Source organism: Fusarium poae, chromosome 4, assembly GCF_019609905.1.
Source record: "Fusarium poae strain DAOMC 252244 chromosome 4, whole genome shotgun sequence".
NCBI classification, from domain to species: Eukaryota; Fungi; Ascomycota; class Sordariomycetes; order Hypocreales; family Nectriaceae; genus Fusarium; species Fusarium poae.
In genome coordinates, this window is record NC_058402.1 from 4,794,298 (window position 1) to 4,818,808 (window position 24,511).

The following is a 24,511-nucleotide window of genomic DNA, read 5'->3' on the forward strand; positions in this document are numbered from 1 at the left end:
GCAAGAAGACTTGGACAAAGAGATAGGGAAGGCTTTTCCTAAACCTGTGATTGACAGCCTGCTATCAGCATCAGGGTCGTTCTGTACATCATAATTCCTTCTCTTCAGACCGAACTCCCCTAATCGCCGCGACTTCTCTTCGAATGTCCTCCCGATCTTGTTCCATGTATTTCTCAGGCCTTTTAGCGGTAATAGAATCTTTGTCCTTGACAACAATGATGGAAGGATTCTCTCGGAAATAGGCGTCCATGTCTTCAAGTTTGCGGTTTGCTATCAAAGTCAGCCAGAAACCTTCATGCGTGAGCAAGGAACCTACAAGTTTCTGGGTAGAAAAGGTAAATCATGGGCAGGAAAAGAGCATTCGTCACAGTCCATACAATCCAGAAACGCCACCCAAGGTTCTGGATACCGATGGGTGTGATTTCCACAACGATGAAGTTTGTGATCCTGCAAATCGTCAGCAAATACATAACCATCGAAGCAGTAGACATACCAATTGGTTCCCGTAGCAAGGGCAGCACCCTTTGTTCGCATGGGGAGTGAGTTCACTTCGGTAGGGTACAACCATGGAACACCCAGCATGCCCACGCCAAATGAGATAAAGTAAAAGAAGAAAAAGGCGACAGAAGCTGACCCTAGCGCTTCCTTCTTATCGCCAACTGCATACCGTAGGAGTATAGTGATGACTAAAAACGACAGAAGCTGTCCAGCCGTGGAGAGCAACATGAGTCCTCTTCGCCCCCATCTCTCAACGAGAAGGACCGCGGCGGAAGAGAACACCAGGTGAGACACCGCATTGCAGGCCGAGAGTAAACGAGCCATTTTCTCCGTCAGACCGACGCTGTTGATGAGCACTGTGGGCATGTAGTAGCTCATAATATTGATGCCTCCGAATTGCTGCATTAGTTGTGTGTTTGCGCCGAGCAGTAGACGACGAAGGGTCTTTGTATCAGCCGTATCTTTATTACGGCGCAGCAAAATGTCTTTCCATTTGATAGTGTGTGAGCGCTCGTAGTCAACACTGTACTGGATCTCGTGGAGTTGAGCCGTGACGATCGGGGATGCTGTGGGCTTGTCTTCTATGCAGGCCAGAATCTCTGCTGCTTCTTCAGTGCAACCATGGGCGATGAGCCATCTTTAAACAGAAGTTAACATCGATCAAGTTACGAACAAAAGACAGACTTACCGCGGTGACTCTGGAAGCCAGGGAACAGTAGCAAACAATATAAAGATAAAGACAAACTGAAAGGCAAGAGGGAATCGCCACGCAACAGACCCTTCAACAAATGAAAGACCATAGTTGATCCAATTGACGAGGCAGAAACCAGCAATGTTCATAGCCATCTCGAGAATAACGAGTTTACCTCTCCATCTTGCTTGAGCAGTTTCGGTCTGCCATATCGGCGCCGTGGCAGTATTGATACCATTACCAATTCTGCATTCTCAGTAAATAGAAATAGTACTATGAAATCGGAGGGAAAATCTTACCCCAAGACAATACGTCCAACAATCATCTGCTGCAGACTATACGAGGTAACTTTGATGATGGTTCCAATCGACATAATGGCTGTTCCCAGAAGAATGGCCCTTTTTCGACCGAGTCTCTCACCAATAGTAAGAGCAATAACTGCACCAAAGAAACAGCCTATGTCATAAATAGCTGTTACGGTTGCGAGAAGATTTGTCTTTGTTGGACCGACGAGGTTGTGAAGTCGAAGAAAATCCTGAGTCACAACGACACCACCTACTCAAGAGTCAATTAGGGGGCCCTTGGAGAAGTTGTAGATGGACACACTGAAGACTCCCTGATCGTATCCAAAGAGCATCATGTCTGTTGCGCAAGCAACCTGTAAACCATTTAGCAGTGTACCTGATAATGGTAATCCGACTGACAGTGATCCAGAATGTGAGCCATCCTCCTCTGAACCCAAAGAAGGGCTGTTTCTCTGATGTTTTAGCCATTGTAACAATACCAACGACAATAAAGCTCTTGTGAATAAATGGAGATCGCAACAGTAACACCGCATAGGTTGTAGTATATAGTGTCGATTATACATATTTAATATCTTATATACCCGACGTGGACATGATCACCACATCCATTTAGCCGCCTCATGCACCCCAATTCCTTTTTACCATCCCGAGTTATCCCCACCCTTTCGTCCCGATCGATCTATTTGAACGCATAAGATAAAGCCAAAGTGTTAAGTCGTTGCCTAGACGCATGCATGAGACGATTCCTCACCTGACTTTCTCTCGCTGGCCTCAGGGTGTCAGAGAAATTAACCGCTAGAAGCGTAGGGGACGAAATTAGTAGGCCGATTTATGCTTCTTAGACTATAGTTCTTAGACTACTTATCTTTATACCCCAAGATTTAGGAGGTCACTTTGTCTGCTACCCATTAGACTGGCTATCAACGCAGCATACATGGTTACTACACAAGGATTCGCTCTACTACATCTGATCTATTTTAGACGATCAAAAGGTCATGTGGCTCGAGAAGAGGATTAAGCTTGTTCGTTGGATATGGCAATTTGGGGTGGACAAGGATGGGCATCTTGTTCGCCTGTTGGAGACATAAAGAGTTGAGCTATATTAAATGCTGCAACTGATAACCTTAAGAGTCGTAATGTACCACTCAGCTGGTTAATAAATGCTAAAGTATTATCGCCATACATTTCTCTATCCATCTAGAGTGTTGCATCTAAGCCTTGAGATCACATTCATTATTCATCCAACCCTTCCTCCAATCCAATTAACACAGCTTAATTAACCCAGTCAATCACTCAATCCCATTCCCAAATCAATAGCCAGTCATACACACCAAAAGAAAAACAACACTCTAAAGAAACACCACCCATAGACATATCATGTTGATGTGGGAGCTCGGCTTCCCAACGGTAGGGGTCGATCACCTGCCGCCCCAAGGCCGACTAGACCCTCACTTAGCTTCTTCGTTACGGCATCAGGGTCCGGTTCGTCTCTTCCGACGAATGTCCAACTTTCTTCAGTATCATCGTCTTCGGCAAGGTCGTGCTGTGCGTTATTCGTGCCCGCCTTAGGCTTGATGAGGCTCCTGGCATACTCCATATCGCGGTATATACATTGGATGGCATTGTCAACACCAGATTCCTGTAGATTGTCAGTGTTGTTGGTAGGTAAAAGGGAAAGAAAACTTACACTGCGGATCTGTTCACCAAGAACACGAGCCTTCACGATCATGCGCTCGTTACGCGTCACTTCCCAGAGGGCTCGACCGAAACTGTTGGTACCCCATTTCCTGACCCAGACTCCAACACCCAGGTCTTCGACACGTGTCGCGAAGAAAAACTGATCACCAAAGAAAGGGCGGATGATGGTTGGAATTCCAGCTCGCAGACTAGCACCTGTCGTTCCGGAACCTCCGTGATGCGCAGCGGCGTCGATTTGACTGAACAGCCAGTCGTGCGGCGCCGACTTGATCACATGGATCTCAGCGGGCATTACTGGTTCTTCAGGACGGGGTTTGGAGGCATCATCCTTAGGCGAAATGCGATCAGACCAACCCTTTGAGAGGATACATCGCACATCGGCCTTGAGAACAGCATCAATGACCTCCTGTGTCATCTTGGCAGGATCCTTGACGATGATTGAACCGAAACCGACATAAACGATCTTCTTCCCATCCGCCCTCGCTTTAGCGATGAAGTCTTGCAAATCTTGAGGAGGCTTCCAATCACCGCCCTCATTAAGGAACCAGTATCCAGTAACTTTGATCCAATCCGAAAAGTCCACAGGTGGAGCAACCACACTGGGACTGAAGTTATAAAGAAAAGGTACCTTGTTGGGTTGCATTTTCTCGAGACTTGTACTGGGGAGACCCAATGTCTTGTTCCTCCATCGGTTGACTTGATAGGCGGTAGCTTTCCAAAAGATGTTATCGAACATAACGTACGTCATGTAATTGTAAGCTCCGCCCATTTTGTGCTCGGGCATAACGAAAGCGTGAGGATATGCTCGTGTCCTAGTCCAAGGCATAGTGAATGCTCGGAAGTAGGGAATCCCGAGCTTCTCCGCGATGTGAATCCCCGCCATGGCAGATGGAGACTCGATCAGTAGCTCAGAACCCTCGCATGCGGTATACGCAGAGGCCAACAAATCATCAAGCCATCCTCGGAACGTTGAGTTTGCTTCTCGGAGGAATGACCAAGTGAATGTTCCATTCTCGATACACAAGCGCATCAGATCAGCAGGGTCTCCTTCAACTCGTGCAAACTCGATGCCATGGCTCTCAACCCATTCCTGAAACTCACCATGGGTGGCAATCCGTGGCTTATGACCCTCGGCGAGAAGGCCCTTGCACAGGGCAATATATGGCTGAACATCACCTCGTGATCCAATGGTAAGACATGTAATCTTCATCGACTTTTGCGGCTTGAATGCGAGGCCTGACGAGTTGGGGTTGTCAAAGAGGATCGTAGGGGCATTAGAGACACCAGATGTCTCGCGGGGTAGTGCCAGCTCGTGATCAACAAACTCATCCTGCCTTGCTTCTTGCAGGGCATCTCGTTCCGCCATAGCAGCAACAGCTTCCTCATCCTCTTGCTCTTCTTGGTCGAGAATGCCGGACTCTTCGAGAAAACGGTTAGTTTCCATGAGCTGATGCAAGGTGACTGCGCAGTCGTCTCGAAGGCCAGGTCGTCTAAACTCGAAGAAGAGCTCCTCATGACCACGGATAACAACTGTCAGGCCGTAGTAGCCAAACCGGAAGCCCTTTTCCTTGTGAACGTTCTCAATATCCTTCAGAGGGAGAATGAGTTTTGTTCTTGTTCCGGGATACAAACTCCGGAAGCAGAATGAGCGGTCGCTAATGTAGAACTTTCCATACAGAGGCAAAACCTTGAAGATGGCTCCAAAATATGTCGCGACAAGCTTCTCAGACTCGGGCAGGGCGAAATGCGCTCGAAACCGATCCATCGTAGTTTGCATTTTATCATCTGCCTCCGAATCGATGTCATCTGCATCGTCGTCCGTTCGAAGCTCTTGCGGCTCATCGTAGTGTCGATGCTCCCCCTTCCACATGCCCTGCACCTTCTCCACATAGCCTAAGGATTCAGTTGCAAACATGGATCCCATGCGTTGGCTTGTACGACTCAAGTATTCGGCAAACGCGTTGGCTCTCTGTAAAGGATAGGCGCCAATCTTGGTAATGCTATTAAGTGTCGGGGTTACAGGTCGCTGAGAATTGGCCTGATCATCTCCCATTTCCTGCATGGAACCTGTCGTTGCGGCATGAGGAATACCGTGGCGGCGATCTCCATGGGCGCTAGAGCTGCGAGGCGTTCGTTTGCCAGACTGGTCACGCTTTCTGGAAGCCGAGGCGGATCGCCGCATCATCGGACTGTGGAAGACATCACTTCCCTGAAGGATCTGACTTGCGGATGGTTCATCGTAAGAAGATGGTGACATGGTAGAGATGCTCGGGTTCTCGACCGATGATTGGAGGAATGAGTCTTCCGAATCGTGTGCTTGCTTGGGGGTCGTAGTGCCTTGTCGATGATGATAGCTCGTCGAGCGTCTTGTTCCACTAAAACTCCTTCGAGGGCTGTGGTCTCCAATGGAGCTTGGTACATCTACACTCTTCTTCCCAAATCGTTTGAAGGCGTCGAAACTCGACCGTGGCGCATCCATACTTGCACGAGGGCTTAACTGACTGGGTGAACGAGGCGATAGTGGTGATATGGGTGCCAAGGTCGCTTTGACGGTATCCGGTAGCTTTCCTGTGCTCAATTTACTGGAAACATTTTTGTTTGCTGCCTTTGAAGCGTGGCCGGATGGAGGTTGTGAACTATCATGTTCATCTCCAGTTAATAACTGTTCCGTTGAGCGGCCCCCAGACGAATCTTCGATTAGAATCTTGAGGACATTGATGGCTTCCTTGCCAAAGCTGAAGAAAGAGAAGAAGTACTGTAATGGTTAGCGACGCCAGAGCTCAAATTGCATGTTACGTACCTCATCAATAGCGTATGTCTCGTCATTGTCAATGACACGAATCTTGCAAGTATCTGCGAATGAAATCATCTGCGTATCCTCGATATCCATGACATTCTTGATCGGTAATGAAATCTTGACGCTGTCGCCATCATTGTGACTTCGAAAGATGACTCTCTGAAGGCTCTTGACCCATTCCTTTGCACTTGGAGCGCTGTCGGCCTTGAACTTGTATGTTCGATGATGGGTCTCAACGACAAAATGGAGAGCTTCCTTGTCTTTGTCAACAACACTGGCTGAGATGCCGTACCGCAGATCGATCTGTCCGTGGGGGAAGTAGACATCTGTTGCTGTTTTGTAATAGGTCAAGACATCGCCCTTTAGTCTGAACCAAAACCTTGCGTAGCTCGGGTTGCGTTTGCCGCTTTTTGATAGGTACCCGGACTTAACAGCTTCGTGCTGCGAATCATGGTTAGCGTTCGTCTTGGAGTCGGGAGAGGCGTCAGTTACCGTCTTCTTAGGGAGGTATGCATAGAAACAGATATGCTTGGTTGTAATGTACATGTACCCTTGAAGCAGGACGCTTTGCAAAAGCCAGCATGGGTATTCTGTTTAAAGTTAGCATTTTGAGATGCGAGATTGCTGAGCTAATGACCAACCTTCAATAACCTGTTCAAACTCGTCGAACTCGAAAATCTCCTTCAATTTTTTGGAAAGAGCCGACACTTCGTCGCCATCACTAGATCGACTAACATCTGACGACAGGCGATCTAGATCAAAGCTAGGTCTGCTAGACAAGTCTGCCTTGGCCTCCAACATTCTACTCATAACTGGCGCCAAGCGGCCTTGTGTATCTTGGCGTGTTAAAGTAAGGGCTGGTGCTGGTAACAAACCACCGTCTCCGTCTTCGTCGTCTGCTTCGTCAGCAGCTTCTGTAGGAGCAGGTAAATTAGATGGTTGAGATTTATGTCGAGAGCGAAGTTTGGGCAACGCAGGTAATGATCGCAAAAGTTTGTGTTCTGAAAGCTTCCTTCGCCTGTGAACCTTGTCTTTTCCTTTGCCTGCAGGCTGCAAAATTGAAGTTCGGGCGATACTTTCTGTGCGATTACTTTGTGAACTTTCGCCCTCTTCATCGCTGCTTATTCCATCAAAGCGATCGTTAAAGTCGACCCGGTTGCTAGCCTGCGCGATAAGTCCATATATACTCTGGTTCATGTTCATAAACATCGGAGGTGCTTGAGTCGGACCATTGTGTTCGTCGGCGGAGTCATCGCTATCGCTTTCTCGTAAAGGCTCGGGAAATAAGGTCGCTGTAGAGCCCTGTCTTTGGATCTTGTCAAGTTCGTTATGGACATGCTCCTTGAGGTCTCCATCCCCAATGCTGGCCTGAGACGCAGGAGCATTGTTGGCTTGGGTAGCCATGATGGTCGCGAGCTGTATCGAGCGGGGCGACTATGGACGGCTTCGGGTTAAACTGTATTTGCAATGCAAGAGATTGAAAGTATGGGGATCTCCTCGACAACGTGAACTTTATGCACGCTCAGTGGTCGTCAGAATGATCATGCAATCGTCAAGATGATGGGTCGGGTATGCGCCGGAAGCAGCCAGCGGTTGCTGTCGAAGGGAAATAGGGCTCGATGCCGCTGTCGTCCACTGTAAGATTTGGCAAACGCGACGATGGTGAACGTGTAGAGTCGGGACACGATCGACAGATAATACTGCAGTCACAAAAGTAAATGTGAAGAGAATAGGCAGGTTAGGTGTGACAAACAAACGGCCGGATCGCAAGGAAGTGAAGATAACGATCACGGCATTCCCAATCAAGAAGGAACCTGACCCTGGGGCTGACGTCTAGGCAGATTTAGGCCCATCTGCCTGAGTCCTAGTGGAGTTTTAAGGGACGGATAGTGGACCTGACTTGCTCAGCGGTCGAGGCGCCCTGGGGAAACAACTGGAGCCCTTGTGAAGTTATCCACTGTCGGGCAGCAAGCCAGAGGTCTGATTGGTGTAATGTTTATCGATAAGTGATGACGCCAATGCCCAGCCAATGTTTCTACTACGGTGAATCGATCACATGCAAGGATTGGTCAAGTGTTGAGGCTTCAGATGATACCCTTAACCATGGTGACCATAAAGGCTCTCATTCTCAAGAAATAAATCACCTGCTTCAAGATGGCACGTCATAAAGTATGTGCATGCGATTCTTTCTGTGCCTGAGTCAGTGGAACGCCACCACGTTGTCTTCCCTCACACAAAGGGCTCTTTTAGTGGTGAATCGAGACAAACTCAAACGTGATTTCGACTCAGCCTCGACTGAATACCATATGCGACGTAATTAATGTCTAAGCCAGTATTTGACATCCATTTGCTTCTCGTACTCGTACATGTATTTAGCTTTGCTCTTTACTCCAACAAATATGTTCCTTTTCGCCGTTACTGGTACGGTTTAGTCGATCATCCGGGCCATAGCAAACCAAAACTCCCGCTTTAATGCACGTGTGCAAACAATCCCATGCGACCGCCTTCAAATGCAGGGTTCACTGCCAAAAGCAGAGTTTACCACTTGATGTCGCTCCAGCAACCCAATTCTGTGATGGATGGAAATGAGCCACAGCAGGCACAGCTGTAATACCATCACCGTCAAGCTGGCCAAGTTGACTACCATCTGCAGCAAACACATCGACGAAGCGATTCATGTTGCCAATAACAAACTTCTGAATGCCATCGTGTGGCCGTTTCTGCCATTGAGGCTTTAGAATAGTCACCCACCGACCGGTCTGGTTGTTGTGGCTGATCTTGTGAGTAGGCTCTACACTGATATCCTGCCCAGTCTTCCAGGTTGACGCCTCAGAGAAATCATAGATCTTGATGGTATCGTCATAGGAACTGGTGGCTATTTGTCCGCCAGGGCTCCAAGAGGCATGCGAAACAGATAGTCGAGACTCGTGCTCACCAAGAAGTGCAGGGTGTCGTAGATCGCCCTTGCCAGTGATTTTGCGCATGTCCCAGATCTTGAGAGTGCGATCGAGAGAAGCGGTTGCCAGGAGATGTGGCTGAAGAGGGTGAAGTGAAAATCCACCAATTTTCTGCGCTGACATTGCCCATAGTTCGGCGTCTCTGGTTCGAGTGTCATACTGACCAACAGAGCCGTCGAGAGTAGAAAAGTAAAGCATGTTAGGCTTCGAGTCAGCCATATCAAGCGCAGAAAGAGGCATCTCTTCATCGGGGTCTGACGGCGCCCACATTTGCACAGAGGTCTCCTTGTTCAGATCCAGTTTCCGGATAGAGGAGTCGTAGCTGGATGTGTAGACCGAGTTCGCATCGCCATAAGGGAACACAATCGAGGAGATGGTGCGACTATGTGTTTTGAAGGCAGAAATAACAGGGTCTGGTACCACCGCATCATCGTCTTCCTCGTCAATCTCTGGGGCAGTCTGCGAGGCGTCAAAGATGCCCATGTTACCCTCCTTGTCGCCGGCAAAGACAAGCGGCTTATCTTCAATCGGGTGAAAGCCGAGGGCATATACTCGTTGAGGGGTGATCTTGATTTCTGTAGTGTAACCGTTAGCGTAACCATGTGAACCGTCGTGGACTGTCACTTACCATTCGGTGCCCAATGTTCGTATAGTTTGAGGTCACCTATCCGCTCACGGAGCTCCTTTAGCCCCTTGTCTGTCGTTTCCTTCACATCGTCCTCAGTGAAAGTTCGCACACCGGGTTGCGCGCCGCGGACAAGACTCTTAAGCCCATCCGCCCCAGCCGACCACTTCTTGCCCTCGACAAATATGTCGCCGAGGTTTAGGTCGCCGTTGACTCGCAACTTTTTAGCCTTTGCTTCCTGGGCCACGACCTCTGCTTCGACTTCGAGCTTCCTTTTGAGCGTGTCATTGTCAGCATCGATACCTGCTAGACGGGAACTTTGTCGAGTCGGCTTCGCTTGCTCTCGTTTAACAGGTGTTCGAGTCTTGGGTCTCGAAGGTGTAGTTCGCTTTGGCGGCGTCGGTGCAACTCTCTTAGCAATGACCGCGACGTCGTTGAGAACCTTCCTGTTTGCCTCTATATTTTCCAAACGCCTTCTCTCAAACGCACTCATAGGAGCATCGCTGCCCCTCTTAGGAGGCATGTTGACCTCGCGAGAAGGGAGGAAGGGTTAATTGTAGAGAGTGACTGGGTAAAGAACTAAGGTCGGATTTCACGACAAAGGCACGACAAAGAAGACCAAGCGCAATCTCGTTTTTTGCAAAGGAAAAAGAAGCAAATAGGAGAATCGTGAATGGTGACGCAAAGCGCAAGGCGAAGCGCGTCTGATTCAATTAACTTTGGCGCGAAGTCACGCGTTACCGCTCGTAACGCGTTTTGATTCCGAAGATAAGCCGTGAGACCTTCTAGTCCCAAATATCGATTTTTAGCAATGAAATTCTCATGTGAAACAAGAGACTTTCATATATCTTCAGTCATACAAAAATGTCACGGAATCTTTTACCATTCTTGTACCAAACAAGGACTCTGCAACTGGCTTGCAGACGTCCCGCTTCAATTCTTTTTACGCAAAAAGCTGGTGTGGCGACTAATTCGAATCAGCCCAGAAAGATTGATAATTCAATTCCTTTCGAGTTTGATGACGAAGATACGGAAGATATCCAAGGCCTCGATCCAGATGCCAACGCCCATATTGAACCGGGCAGTACTTTGACTCCTGGGGAAAGCGAAATCTTCAAGCGCATTTTTGACGATATTTCCAATGCTCGTCTACCTCAAAATAAGAAGTCTAGTCGTCCTCAAGCGGCTCAACCTGCTGAATCATCAACTCCATCAGACTTGGCAAAGCAGCGTATGGGCGATACCCTTGTCGAGAAAGCTCGAGGTGCAAATGCCAGCGATGACTTCCTGAAACGTTACCCACTTTCGTTGCGGAAAGCTGCACAGAATGCCCTTGGCAAGTTTGAGTCTGCACCAAAACGTCCCAAGCTGTATAACCTGGCAGAGTTGGACAAGGCAGAAAAGGCACAGATGCGCAAATGGGCAAATTACGAAGATCTGAGAGAAAAGGAAAGGGAGAGAGTTATGAATCTAATGAAGAAGTGTAACAGCGATGTTGAGCTGTGGGATGTCATGGAGAAAGAAGTTTTCTCACTACCTAAGGAGCTGGGCATTGTTGAAGAACCAAAGACAGCAAAGAGGGGACGGAAGCCCAAGAATGCGCCTGCGACAGAGGAGAAGAAAGTCACGACTAAGGAGGAGAAGCCTATCATGGATGTTCACGGATATCTTTACTCGGACTTCCTGACTTACGGCCTGAATCAATTGGACACCGCATTCCCGAAACCTTCTCTCCTGGCCTTCAACATTCTCCCCCGAATTAAGGAACTCGGTCTTTCCTCCTACGTTCTCGGTGTATCTTCGCCCCTCTTCATCAGGCTCGCCCAGATTCACTGGGAGCGTTACGGCGATGCTGAGTCTGCCTGTGACGCTCTTGATGAGATGAAGCCACTAGGAATTTTCCCCACAGAAATCGAAAAGATCAAGGAGGTTGAGAAGGTGGTTAAGGAGATTGAAGAACACCTGCACAGCTGCACTTGGGGAGCACAAGGACCTTTTGTTATGGCTATGATGCAAGGAGGTCCCTATGATGCTACTCTCACGGCTCGCCTCGGACGCTTGAAGGGTATTATCGCTAGTAAATACTTCTACAACGAAAGAGTCGCTATGAATTTGGAGCAGGATGTGGAGGTGAAGACCCAGCATCTTCAGGCTGCACGATAGTGTATGATATTGTATTATAATGGAATGAAAACGACGAGCAGATCTGTAAAACAATGTATTATACGACTTGACAGTCAAGTTTATCAACAAGCAAGAAAGAGCTGATATTTGGGTACCAAGATGACTAACTAAGATACAGATAATGCAGTCCAGAGTTATGTCTTTTGTGTCCCGTACCGACTAGTAAATCACTAAGGACCAGGTTTGTACAGAGAAAGAGAGAGTAATGGAGTCTATATCCTGAAGAAATTACTCTTCGATAGAGCGCCCTGTGACAAGATCAAGAATACAACTGCAAATCCCAGAATAACCGTAAAGAGCACCGCCATCTTGTGAAACCCAGAAACATCAGTAACACTGTCAGCCATACAGAAAGAACAACTTACCTTGGCATTTCCGTCCCACCACTCTGCAGCTTCAGGTTTCCAAGGACCATACGTAGCAGCAGCCCATATCAAAACCGTGAGACCAACAACCATACACAAGACAGCCAACACCAGAAACGCAAGGCTGAATTCCCAAGCATAAACGTGCAACCAACTAGGTAAAGCTTTATTGTCGGATCGTCGTCTTCGACCCAGACTGTTTCGTATCTTCTCCAAACCGTCTGGATGTGCCGACAGTCGATGTAGTCTCATACTCTGGACCCCAGCAGTGACGACTGAAAAGAGGGCGAGCACTAGGCCACTGTATAGAAGTCCCCGTACTAGCCATGGTTTGGACTTTCCGTTTGGAAGTACGTCTGGCCATGAACTTGTTGAGCTGAGGCAGCTTGCAAGAAGGGCTCCCTTTGAAACAAGAAATGTTAGCTGAGACGAGAAGGATCTGCAAAAAAACATACAAGTGTTCCTACAAAGTTGAGCTCTTCAAGCTTGTGGTTCCGCCAGTTTTTGGTCATTTCGTCTTTCAGCTCTTTGTCATCTTCGTTGAGCATCCGAATGATGGTATCGCAGCCCGTTGAGGTGCCCTCGAAGAAGTTGAAGTGTTTCATTTGGCTGGTGCTGTTCTGACACTCTCTAACATGCCATGTTTTGATGATAGTGATTATCTATGATGAGAATTTCGGTGAAGAATAAGCCAAGAAACCAGAAACGAGGGGAACGTCAAACATGAACTAAGATTTCTGCATTGCCACAGGCTACGACATGGCAACCCGATGAACTCAATTGAAGACTAGCTGATAGAATAAAACAGTATGAAAGACTATGCTACGTTTATTATCAGTCGTTGAGAGCTACTGCAAGCGTCGATGCTCCCCACCTTTGGAAGCTTTCCTAGAAACAAGCTACTCTCGAGCCCAGCCACATACGTAACATCCCACAACGTATGCTCAGTCTCATCATACAGCTATTCACAATACAATACTTTGAAGTAGGGCCTCGGCCATCGGACCCGGGACATAAATACTGTAAACTTCCCCGCCTTGGGGCGTAATCACTTGAGTATTCAGCCTTGTACCGACACAACCAAGACATGGATCATCCTGCAATGCAACTACACATGCAACACATTGCATCATACATGAAGAATGAGGTCTCGTTTACATCTTGGCCTCTTACTGTCCTGGTGGATACCCCTCTTCTCAATCTCACTCTTATGACAATCCTTCGGGAATACGGAAAACGAACCATGGATATGGTTAATCATCTCTCTCTTAGCATCGGCCTTTCGCCCTCTTTCTGGACCCCGCCCCACGATATATGATGACGGGCCCCGCAATCTTTGAACTAAGGGCCCCTTAGTTCAAGATTACTACTACCGTTGGTATCTTAAAAAGGGTTTTTATATCCCAAACATCGTCAATATTCTTTGAGTGTATCTAAAGCAAAAACATCAGCATGGCCCCTCTCAAACCTTTCCATGCCGAGCACATGGGCTCTCTTCTCAGACCCCAAGCCCTTCTCGATGTAAGAGAGCAGATCCGTGAAAAGGGTCTCACCCCAGAAAATGCAGGTCTCGAAACCGTGGAGACAGATGCTGTCAAGGACGTTGTCAAGATGCAGCAAGAACTAGGCTTCAAGGCTGTCACCAGTGGCGAGTTCACCAGAACTCGATTCTGGGGATTGATGTGGGATGAATTTGAGGGCACTACCCAGCTTCAGGACGCTGACGCCAGTCTTTTTCGTCTGTACCATCCTGACGTAGTGAGTCTGATCGAGAAGGATCGCCAGGTCATGCCTGGCGACTCTGTCATTGCAGGAGGCAAGCTCTCCCACAACCCTGAGAAGTCTGTCTCCAACTTGCACGAGTTGAAGCTTGTACAGCAGTTTGTGCCCAAGGAGCAGTGGGGTTCTATCAAGCTCACCATGATTACTCCTGCTTGGTTCCACATGCGTTACAAGCAGGGCAAAGCATACTCTACTGAGGCGTACAAGAACGACGAGGAGTACTTTGCCGATGTTGCCAAGGTTTACCAGGCGGAGCTTGATATGCTATACAAGGCGGGTCTGCGCAACGTTCAGTTCGACGACCCCGGCATGGCTTGTAAGTTGTTGATCTGACCAATTGCCGAACTGGATACTAACGAGAAAAGACTTTTGCAGCCAAAAGTTCCGTGACGGCTGGGCTGCTGACTCCGACAACATCGGCACTGTCGATGATCTCCTAGACGCTTACATCAAGCTTTACAACGACTCTCTGTCCAAGGTTCCCTCAGACATGCACACTGGTATCCATCTCTGCCGTGGTAACTTTATTGGTGGCCGTCACTTTGCTGAGGGCAAGTACGACATCATCGCTGAGAAGCTCTTCCGTGACTTGAATGTCAACACCTTTTACCTGGAATACGACACTGAGCGCTCTGGTGGTTTCGAGCCTCTCGAGTTTCTACCCAAGGACAAGACCGTTGTTGTTGGTGTCATCAGCACCAAGCTGCCTCAACTCGAGGACAAGGAGGAGATGAAGAAGAGAGTTTTGAGCGCGGCGGATTGGGTTGCCAAGGGCACTGGCGAGAGCCAGAAGGAGGCCCTGCAGAGAGTTGCTGTCAGCCCTCAGTGCGGATTCTCAACCCATGAGAGTGGTTATCCTCTCAATCTTGACGAGGAGAAGAAGAAGTTGGCGTTGGTTAGGGAGATCGCTGACGAGATCTGGGGTGAGGCCTAATGTTGATATTTGACCTGTAAACGAATACGAGCACCAATAATGCAGTGATTTCATTGTTGAAATTAATTATTATGTAGGATGAGAATTTCAACCATTTCATGAAAACGGAATTAATCATATTTTGATATTTTGACCTTGAGATCAGAAAAGGAGGTAGAAAATATAGTGATTGCCAACTGTTGATATTTAAGGCTACATATTAATATGAGTATCCCTCGAAGTCTAATATAAAATCGATAGATATAGCTTTATTATAAAAAATAGGGCTCTTAAAGTAATCTTAATCTTATATAAATATAAAAGTAATACCTACTATATAACCTACTTATCTTTCTTTTAATATAAAGACTTAAAAAGACTACTTTTAAACCTTTTAAATATAAAAGATTAAATATTTATTTATTAATTAATTTACCTAGCTTATTTTATTTTAATCTTTATTATTAATTAACTCTAGCTATAATAATAAAATAATAAATAAAAAACTACTTATTAAATATAAAAGTATATAAAGGTCTTATTATTTATATTATAAATATAAATTTACTTTTTTAAATAATATTATTTATATAGCTATTAATATAATTAAAAATAAAAATAAAATTAATATTTATATAAAAGTAAAAGCTATAATAAATATTAATAAATTTAATATTATTTAATTAATTAAAATAGTTTTTTTTAATTATTATTTAATTAAATTAATTAAATAAATTAACTTTTATTAAGTGATTTTTAAAGTATAAGTCCTAAAGTATATATTTAAAATTAACTTATAAAAAGATATAATTTTTAAACTTAAATATTAATATAAATTCTATTTAAAGGTATATATTATAACTTATAAAATTAAAATTATAATAATTATTATAAAAGCTTTTATTCTTTTTAAAGATTAATTATTAAATATTTCCTTATTAATATTAATATTAATAAAACTATATAACTATATAATTACTATATAAAATAATAAACTTTAAAGTCTTTATTAACCCTAGCTATATATTAAACTAAAGAACTATTTATAAAAGCTTAGCCTTTATAATTAATTTTACTTTAAAAGAAAGAAATTAATTAAAAGAATTTAAGGCCTTTAATAACCTTTTAAATAATCTTCCTTTTAATACTTAAAGTTAATATATTATTAATATAAATAATAATTAAATTATTATTTTTATTTTTCTTAGCTATAAGGCCTTTAGCTATATAATTAACTATTAAGCTAATAAATTAAAGTTTAAATCTTTATTATATAAAAAGAAAAAGGCCTTAAAGGCCCTTTATAGAATAAAGTATAATAATAATATTAATATATTAAAAGGTAAAATACCTTAAATAAAGTTACTTTTTAATCTTTAAAATAATCTTTAAAATAATCTTTAAAATAATCTTTAATAAGGAAAATAAATTATTAATAACTTATAAGGTATTTAATAAAGGTAATATTATTAAAAAGTTTATTAAATTAAAATTTATTATATTAAGAATTTTATAAAGTTAAAAGAGGAAAATTCTAGGGAAAAAAAGAAAAAGCTTATAATTAATACTATAGCTTTTAATATAATAAAATTTAATATAATATTAAATAAATTAAAAATATTAAAAAGCTTAAAAAAGCTAAAAAAAAAAATAAGAAATTAATTAATTAATTAAAAAGTAAAAAAAAAAGCTTTTAAAACCCTTAAAAATACCTTCTATAAAGGTAATAACCTTCTATTAAATAAAAAAAAAGAATTTCTAAAGGCCTTAAGAGATAAATTACTATATATAGTATAGCTTAAAGAGCTATTTTAAAAAGCTATAGTAATAATTAAAATACTATAGTAAAAATAGGAAATTAGTATATAGGGTTAAGCTACTTAAAAAGGGTTATTTAGGTAATTTTATAGGTTAATTAAAGGAAAGTTTTATAGGTTATATAAGGTTTCGGTTACTCTGTGTGAGCAATAAACAAGTAATCGCATTTAAGGCTATATATAACCGTATACCATGATCAATCTTCATCAAAGTCACTCACTACAGCCGGCTTCAGCCGTCTTATCTTCCGTAGTATAGTGGTCAGTATGCAAGCTTGTCACGCTTGAGACCCGGGTTCAATTCCCGGCGGGAGAGACCGCCACCTGTGATACACAGGAGAATTTTTTTTTTTAGTTTTCTTTAAACTTATCAACTTTTACTACATCTTCCTTTTTGTATGTGTGTTACTAGACACCGCGTTGGCATGTCTGGTGATAAGTCTAAGTGAATTATGCGAAGAAATATTGACACCTAGATATCTTGTAATGTAAGCCCCCATCACGCTTGAAACTGACATCAAGGGCTTCTATAGGCTGCAAGGCGTTCCCAGAGGCTGACAGCACACCAGCTAAGATTTATATTTCAGGCATTCTGACACATGACATCCCCCACTCGCCTGCATCTATTTTCAACCTGATTTATTACACTCACCCACTGTTGTTTTTGCCTGAGTTTATGTTTGTCTCATGATTCATCAGAATTATCAAAACTTTTGATACATGTCCCTACTATAATGGACGGCCTCTCCATAGCCACAGCCTGTTTCGCCTTTATCGAAATCGCCGATAGAACATTCAAAGTAATATCGGATTTTGTTCGAGACTGCAAAGATGCAAGGAACGACCTGTCAGCCGTTAATCAAGAGCTACTTACTTTAAAAAGAACACTGAATTTGCTCAAGGATCTTGTCAGCAATGGAGATGAACGGGATTTGACAAACAACACGAAGCGAGATATTCGGGATATAATTCAAAATTCACTTGGCATTGCTACGACTTTGGAGGATGAGCTGCGAGGGCAGCAAGGTAGGCTTCTTGCAGTTAACTGGGCCACGAGAGGGAAAAGAAAAGTCGCTACGTATCAGGCGATTCTAGAAACGAACAGGCGAGCGCTCAGTCTGGCTGTCGAGACAATTACTCTGTGAGAAACCCATGTCTTGGTGGTGCCACTGTGTCACTGACCCTTCAACAGAGCCACAGCAAAAGATATAAAACAGGATACCAGCGAAATCTTGGGCAACACTGGTCATATAAGAGGAGGCATCTCAGCCATCATGTCAAGGATTCAAAACCTTGAAGCACTGTTGACTAGTCAAGAGACGGGTGATCCTCATACATTTATGCTAACCAGATATTTGAATGAGTTGTCGTCTGTCGCAGGTTCTGTATGTGACCCTTCGTCAAGACCGACATCGCCTACACCTTCTGAGAACAGGCAAGTCTTTCCATCGCTCTCTCGATACCTTGGAATAACACGGAAACCTAGTACGCTATCTAACGATAGTTCCACATCTGGCGTCAGTCACGATACGGGTACTGGAGAAAGTTCGCCGCCAGAGAATACACCGTCATCCTGGATAGATAAAAACAAACCGCAAGTATCAGAACCCGAAGAGTTTGGAAAAATGTCAATGGACTCGAAGAATGAACCACTTGCCTTACCGACTTTGGTGCCATTTTCTCCTTCCGAAACATCGTTGCTCAAACATAATGCTTATCATCTTCGACAATCGCATTTTCTATCTAAGCACCTCCAGATCGAGCTGGAAACACATCCAACAGCGTTGTCTTCCGATGGTAAGAAACTTGTTTGGCTACAGCGAGGTAAAAAGCCCGACGACATCTACGATATAGAATCGAAGCAAATCAACAATATGATATCGCTGGGCACTGTTGACAGGCTTCGCCAATCGATGTACAAAGTCGAAACACGAGTCTTGAGCACCGATGCTTCACTCATCTTGTTCAAGACCTCAAAGTCTTGCTGGAGGGTTTATGATCGGCGTGCGGGCAAGACTATCAAACAGGACTTTTTCAATTCACTCGCGACGTGGACGCAACAAATCATTCCTATTTCGAAAGACTGTGCGCTTCTTCTATTGGGCCATTACCGCAAGGGATATACTCTGAATCGAATATGCCGGAAGGTGTCGTCACGAGGAGAATCGAGCTTGGCATGGAACTACAAAGTCTTGCCCTTGAGTAGAGATTCTACACTTCATCATGTCACCTTGTCTCAAGATGGACAAAATGTGACTGGATTATTGGGCGACACGCAACAGTCGGTTGCTTGCGTCTGGGATTTGGCCTTGGAATGGTTCGCCAATGAATATGCAATGGCTTTACCAGACATCAAATCTCCAGTTACTGTTGGTTTGCAACAAAAAAACGTGGACAATCGAGAAAGGACTTTGGGCCTGGTTTCAGCCGGACAAACGGTTGTTGTTATAAAAGGAGGTATCGGCACGCGTGCCAACTATCACGCTGGTTTTCGAAATACTGGTCTGAGTGCAACAACTTTCAATCTCGAAACAGGTGTCGAAATGCTGTCCTCTTCCCTCTCAGTTTCTCATTTTCATGGCGATGATAGCAAAGACAGCTTCTTCACGGATGCCAAGATCTCTTCAGATGGGAAACTGCTGCGCACACGAATCGCTAGGACACCTGGTCCTGGTAAACGAAGCGCACCTGGATTTAGACGAGAGGCGTGGACCGACATCGAGACGATAGTTCTGAAAGTGGAGGGCTTGGAGATAGTTCATCGATTCAAGGAGGCCTGGAACGCCAATTTTACTGAACCTGTGACACTGAGCATGTTTGCACCCAACTTTGACGTACTTGCGAGGTTGGTATGGAAGCGAACAGGGGATGAGAAGAAGCATAAAGTATGGCTGGAGGTGTATGGATTCAAAGAGCTTTCGGACGAATAGCAGGCCATTTTTGAAGTTCAATTTGTTACTTGAATGATGAATTAAGGAGTCGTATGCGCAAACATCGCTTGATGTTATGAAAGATATAAGAGATCGATGCAAAAAGCAAATACGAAAGGATGGGAGTGAGAATGACGATCTAGGAAAAAGGAGCTAGAGGGAAGCATCCATCCACAATGATGTTTAGCTATAACGGCAACCCTCGGATTTCTGAACTCAGACTAGATCTTTCCACATCGACCAAGACGCCACGCATCTAGAAGTGCGAGGGTAAGACAGTATCATCATCGTTCCCGTACATCGAAGGATCGTTAATATTAATGTTGGAAATCCGATTCCTGTCGATATATCAGTAAAGACGTTTCAACACTAGTTATCAAGATTAATCAAGAGAGAGGGTGTATCTCGGATGAAAATCCCCACGATCCAGATGCTCGCTGTCGCATTGCTGTTCCACGCCACCACACGTGACCCCCCAGAACCTCAACTGAACAGAAGGAAGGAACGACGACGACGACGACCAGCTCCCCCACCTTCCCAATACTAGACAAAAAATAAGGTATATAAGGCAAAATAATCGAGCACTTACCAATGGCAATGATGAGAACTCTTGACTACATTGAAGGATCGCTGAAATGTCTGAAACTCTCGTAGTGGCGGGCGTTCGTAATGCGAACGAAGAACTTCTGAGCCCCCAGATGGGTTGGTCCCATCACCTTTTTTATAGCCCTTATCTTGTGTTATATTAAACTCTCATTTTGCCCTCAGCAGGCCACAAAACTCTGATGTTTTGATGCAATGTGTCTTGCCACACGGGTCAACACCCGCCAAGTCTATTTGCGTGTGTGTGTGTTAGTGTGGCTGGCATACTGATCCAGGGAAGTACCTTCTTGTACCTGCCAACCCAGGATGGATGGTACAACTGGCAAACATTTGGTTTATACAATACAAAGGAATGGGGTTCAAACCATAGAAACGTCACCAAATTGACTTGTACAATTGATCATTGGAGACGTCTGAGGTGTACATGCCATTATCGACTTTGGAATTTTGATGCCCAGCGATTCATTCTTTATGGCAATATCACACGCTTTAGGTTCATTTGTAAAGTAAACCACTACCTAAACAGTGGCATATTAGAGTCTCAAAGTTCTGCCTGCATGTATGTATAGATGCTGAAAGTATATTATTCAAAGTTTGTATTTAAACTTACGATAGAAATAATTGGGTGAGCCTTTTGACTTTTGCCTTTTAAATCCTGATGAGATAGCCGAGCTGCATGTGTGAATTGTTACAGGTTGTTTTTGAAGATCGCTAAGGACTTCCATCAGAACGAGGTGGTTCATTGGGACCTGGATAGTGTAACAAGACAACGAACAAACGCGACGGGAACTCATAGGTAGTTACAACCTATACAAAGCTTGTATCACGTACAAACTATTCGACTTGTGGAAATCTACTTGGCGCTGCTGCCTGCAGCCCACAATCAATCGGCTTGAAATTCAATTACTGACTTATTGAGCCAGTGGCCTGTTGACTCCCCATCTCATTTCCATCGCCACGAAACCTTTGAGCCAGACTACTACATACCTTCTTCTTTACAATGCCTACTTTGCCCCCAACATCAACGCTGTCGCCAAACTCACCCATCCAGCACGAGTTAACGGATACGCGCGTTTTGCTCTCCACAGTTGCGATTACCCAGCCGTGATCAAGCATGAATCTAGCGAGGTGGATGGGCTGCTGGTACGTGTCAAGACAAAGTCCCAGCGCCAAACGATGCATAACTTTGAAGGTGAGATCTACAACGCGATGCCCGTGGACGTGATTCTCGAGGGTGGCACCACAGTCGATGCAGATATGTATGTGTGGAACGGCGACGCAGATAAAGTCTCCGATAAACCATGGGAGCTACAAGATTTCATCAACGAAAGGCTTGGAGACTGGCTTGATCTCTTTGACGGCATTGAACTCGTTGAAGATGATGTCGAAATGCTAGCAAACAGCTAGAACACCGGCATAACTTTCATGATGAGGTATGTTTGTATAAACTTTGTCTCTCTCATTTTACTGACATGACATAGACTGTCCTGTTCCGGGTAGGATATTTCACATCCGATATCTCGAAAGTCATACTGAGAACACGACTCTTTTGAACAAATAAATGCTCTTACAGGGCATGAAAGTAAGATCCAAATACGGTTGCACTTTAGGGTCTCTGCTGTTGGTAAAAATGCATTGTTGTATAATAAAATATTTCTGGAGTTCAAGATAATACGTGCTGATAAATGATCAACCCGGTTTCTCAACATTTTATGCATGGGACCATTTTTGGTCATTTTTCACATTCCGCTTTCAACTTGTCGCAGCAGGGGAAGATGAATTCGGTCTGCTGATGTTTCGTGGGGGTCAACTCGGCCTCGGGTCGCTAGCAGCCACATCCCAGATAGACAAGCTGACAAGGTAGGGAATACAAGGTCAATTGATGAGATTGCAAGACTGCGCATCTGATTCGAATAGAAATGATGTGATTCATTAGTGTCTATCGATCATTTCCTTCTACAGAAGGTGCTACAAACTAAATTTACGGACTCTGACAGTGGCTTTGAACGGATGCGGGGAGTCGGATGATGGGATGGTCGGTGTGGGTGAAACATATCCAGTGATCAGCAACTGGGAAACAGAGATCAATCATTTTGTTTACTTGTATACATTGTTATCTTTTCATATTTATATCTAGTAGAATCCTTTCTTTACAACTATAGACCTGTACTCCGTCCTCAACAAAAACATATCCCTCAAAAACAGATTTCCTGCTTACTAGCCCTGGCTTATAGTGACGCCATAGAGCGGGATGGATCGTCAGCTAGGATCCATGTAAGACATACTGCCCAATCAATGCAGTCCAAGAGTGGGATTGTGCCATCGACCTTGCAACGCGGGGAGTTGAAGAGATCCTACAGTTACCCTGCTTCTCTTTCACAACATCGTCTCACTATCATACACAATCAAGCCACTGACGAATCAGTCGCTTTCCTTTGCCTTTTATCTACATAAAGGGAGCCATTCCCCCCCATGCAGGACGCTTCAAGTTCGGAGGCGCATCGTCTCTTGACCCCAGTCTCTGCGTCATACAACAACCCGTCAAGGACGAGAATGGCTACCACACCAGACAAGGAATCGGATGTCCGAAAAGCCTATGGCGCAATCGACAGTAATGGCGATGCGAGGAGGAACAGTCTTGTTGACGCGGCGGAAGACGAGGCGATTATCCCCAAAGGCGCACTCGATCCCGTCTACGAAGCAAAAGCACGCATTCTAAACCGTGCTCTGAGTGATATAGGAATGGGAAGATACCAATGGGAATTATTTGTGGTTATCGGTTTCGGGTGGGCGAGCGATAATCTCTGGCCAATTGTTACCTCTCTCATATTGACGCCCGTGGCGAATGAGTTTGGTGTAAGCAACCCTCCTTTTCTTCCTCTTGCGCAAAACATTGGTCTATTGGCCGGTGCCATGTTTTGGGGCTTTGGCTGTGATGTGTTTGGCCGAAAATGGGCTTTCAACATCACCCTAGGCTTAACGGCGATCTGGGGTCTGATATCAGCCAGCGCTCCCAACTTCGCTGCCATCGCCATCTTTGACGCTCTCTGGTCTTTTGGAGTAGGAGGAAATCTTCCCGTTGATTCGGCCATCTTCCTCGAGTTCCTGCCGGCGTCGCATCAATATCTTCTGACTATTCTTTCGATCGACTGGGCCATCGCCCAAGTAATCGGCACCTTGATCGCATGGCCACTACTAGGAAACTACACATGCCAGCAAGACACAGTATGCCGACGCAGCGATAACATGGGATGGCGTTACTTCACAATCACTATTGGTGGTTTGACTCTTCTCATGTTTCTTGCCCGTTTTATACTATTCAAAATTTACGAGTCGCCAAAGTACCTCATGAGCAAGGGAAGAGACGAGGAAGCAGTCAAAGTTGTACACACCGTCGCTAAAAAGAACGGAAAGACGTCTACTCTCACTGTCGAAGACCTTAAAGCTTGTGAACCGGAAGGATATGTCGCCCAGACTGATGCAAGCGCAGCTTTGAAACGATACCTCGAAAAGGTTGATATGTCTCACATCAAGGCTCTTTTCGTAACAAAGAAACTAGGTCTCAGCACTGGACTTATTATGGCCGTGTGGGCTCTCATTGGTCTTGGATATCCTCTTTATAACGCCTTTATCCCGTACATCCAAGCAACCAAGGGTGCTGATTTTGGCGATGGAAGTACATACATCACTTACCGAAATAGTCTCATCATTGCTGTTCTTGGTGTACCAGGTGCTTTGCTGGGAGGATGGCTTGTCGAATTGCCTAGACTGGGACGAAAAGGTACACTGTCCGCTAGCACTATTCTTACTGGTGTATTTCTCTACTGTTCGACAACTGCCACGACTAGCGGTGCTTTACTCGGCTGGCAGTGCGCTTTCAACTTTTTCAGCAACATCATGTACGCTGTTCTCTACTCTTTCACGCCCGAACTGTTCCCTACGCCTCATCGTGGAACGGGCAACGCCTTGTGTGCGTCTTGCAACCGAATCTTTGGTATCATGGCTGTAAGTATTTGTACTCTCCCCATGTTGATTCATGCTAACATTTCCAGCCTATCATTGCAATCTTTGCGAATCTGAAGACATCTGCTCCCGTATATACTAGTGGTGCGCTCTTTATTGGGGCTGGACTCCTTGTATTATTGATGCCGTTCGAATCGAGAGGCAAAGCTGCTCTTTGAGTACTTCAACTTGTGATACCCTTGCTGGATATATGGGCTACATAATGATTAGGCATGAATTGCCTTCAGATAGCTTTGAAGTTTGGAATATAATGAATAAATGGTATATACGGATTAATGAAATTACTGTCAGACGGAGACAATCGGGTACACCCACCAAATATA

General features: G+C 44.8%; 8 protein-coding genes and 1 non-coding gene across 9 annotated transcripts; 5 read left to right on the forward strand and 4 right to left on the reverse strand.

The window, feature by feature from the left end:
- Positions 1-88: 88 nt before the first annotated feature.
- FPOAC1_011663 (uncharacterized protein) lies at positions 89-1,962 on the reverse strand (the record flags this gene model as incomplete). Its single annotated transcript, XM_044856031.1, has 7 exons — positions 89-270; positions 317-447; positions 494-1,135; positions 1,187-1,435; positions 1,489-1,744; positions 1,796-1,847; positions 1,894-1,962. The coding sequence occupies 7 exons, from the start codon at positions 1,960-1,962 to the stop codon at positions 89-91; spliced, it is 1,581 nt and encodes a 526-aa protein (XP_044703344.1).
- A 907-nt stretch (positions 1,963-2,869) lies between these two features.
- Positions 2,870-7,393, reverse strand: ATG26 (Sterol 3-beta-glucosyltransferase; the record flags this gene model as incomplete). Its single annotated transcript, XM_044856032.1, has 5 exons — positions 2,870-3,133; positions 3,182-5,947; positions 5,993-6,430; positions 6,482-6,579; positions 6,631-7,393. The coding sequence occupies 5 exons, from the start codon at positions 7,391-7,393 to the stop codon at positions 2,870-2,872; spliced, it is 4,329 nt and encodes a 1,442-aa protein (XP_044703345.1).
- A 1,115-nt stretch (positions 7,394-8,508) lies between these two features.
- FPOAC1_011665 (uncharacterized protein) lies at positions 8,509-10,094 on the reverse strand (the record flags this gene model as incomplete). The annotated part of the gene is made up of 2 exons (XM_044856033.1): positions 8,509-9,521; positions 9,575-10,094. The coding sequence occupies 2 exons, from the start codon at positions 10,092-10,094 to the stop codon at positions 8,509-8,511; spliced, it is 1,533 nt and encodes a 510-aa protein (XP_044703346.1).
- Positions 10,095-10,435: 341 nt separating this feature from the next.
- FPOAC1_011666 (uncharacterized protein) lies at positions 10,436-11,734 on the forward strand (the record flags this gene model as incomplete). The annotated part of the gene is made up of 1 exon (XM_044856034.1): positions 10,436-11,734. The coding sequence occupies one exon, from the start codon at positions 10,436-10,438 to the stop codon at positions 11,732-11,734; it is 1,299 nt and encodes a 432-aa protein (XP_044703347.1).
- A 249-nt stretch (positions 11,735-11,983) lies between these two features.
- FPOAC1_011667 (uncharacterized protein) lies at positions 11,984-12,725 on the reverse strand (the record flags this gene model as incomplete). Its single annotated transcript, XM_044856035.1, has 3 exons — positions 11,984-12,003; positions 12,375-12,522; positions 12,576-12,725. 3 exons carry the CDS (start codon positions 12,723-12,725, stop codon positions 11,984-11,986), a joined length of 318 nt encoding a protein of 105 aa, XP_044703348.1.
- An 847-nt stretch (positions 12,726-13,572) lies between these two features.
- FPOAC1_011668 (uncharacterized protein) lies at positions 13,573-14,836 on the forward strand (the record flags this gene model as incomplete). The annotated part of the gene is made up of 2 exons (XM_044856036.1): positions 13,573-14,218; positions 14,268-14,836. 2 exons carry the CDS (start codon positions 13,573-13,575, stop codon positions 14,834-14,836), a joined length of 1,215 nt encoding a protein of 404 aa, XP_044703349.1.
- Positions 14,837-16,876: 2,040 nt separating this feature from the next.
- Positions 16,877-16,948, forward strand: FPOAC1_011669. Its single transcript has one exon. It is a non-coding gene; the product is annotated as a tRNA-Asp (tRNA).
- Positions 16,949-18,545: 1,597 nt separating this feature from the next.
- FPOAC1_011670 (uncharacterized protein) lies at positions 18,546-21,572 on the forward strand (the record flags this gene model as incomplete). The annotated part of the gene is made up of 2 exons (XM_044856037.1): positions 18,546-19,477; positions 21,089-21,572. 2 exons carry the CDS (start codon positions 18,546-18,548, stop codon positions 21,570-21,572), a joined length of 1,416 nt encoding a protein of 471 aa, XP_044703350.1.
- A 1,146-nt stretch (positions 21,573-22,718) lies between these two features.
- Positions 22,719-24,346, forward strand: FPOAC1_011671 (uncharacterized protein; the record flags this gene model as incomplete). Its single annotated transcript, XM_044856038.1, has 2 exons — positions 22,719-24,170; positions 24,218-24,346. 2 exons carry the CDS (start codon positions 22,719-22,721, stop codon positions 24,344-24,346), a joined length of 1,581 nt encoding a protein of 526 aa, XP_044703351.1.
- Between the last annotated feature and the right edge of the window lie 165 nt (positions 24,347-24,511).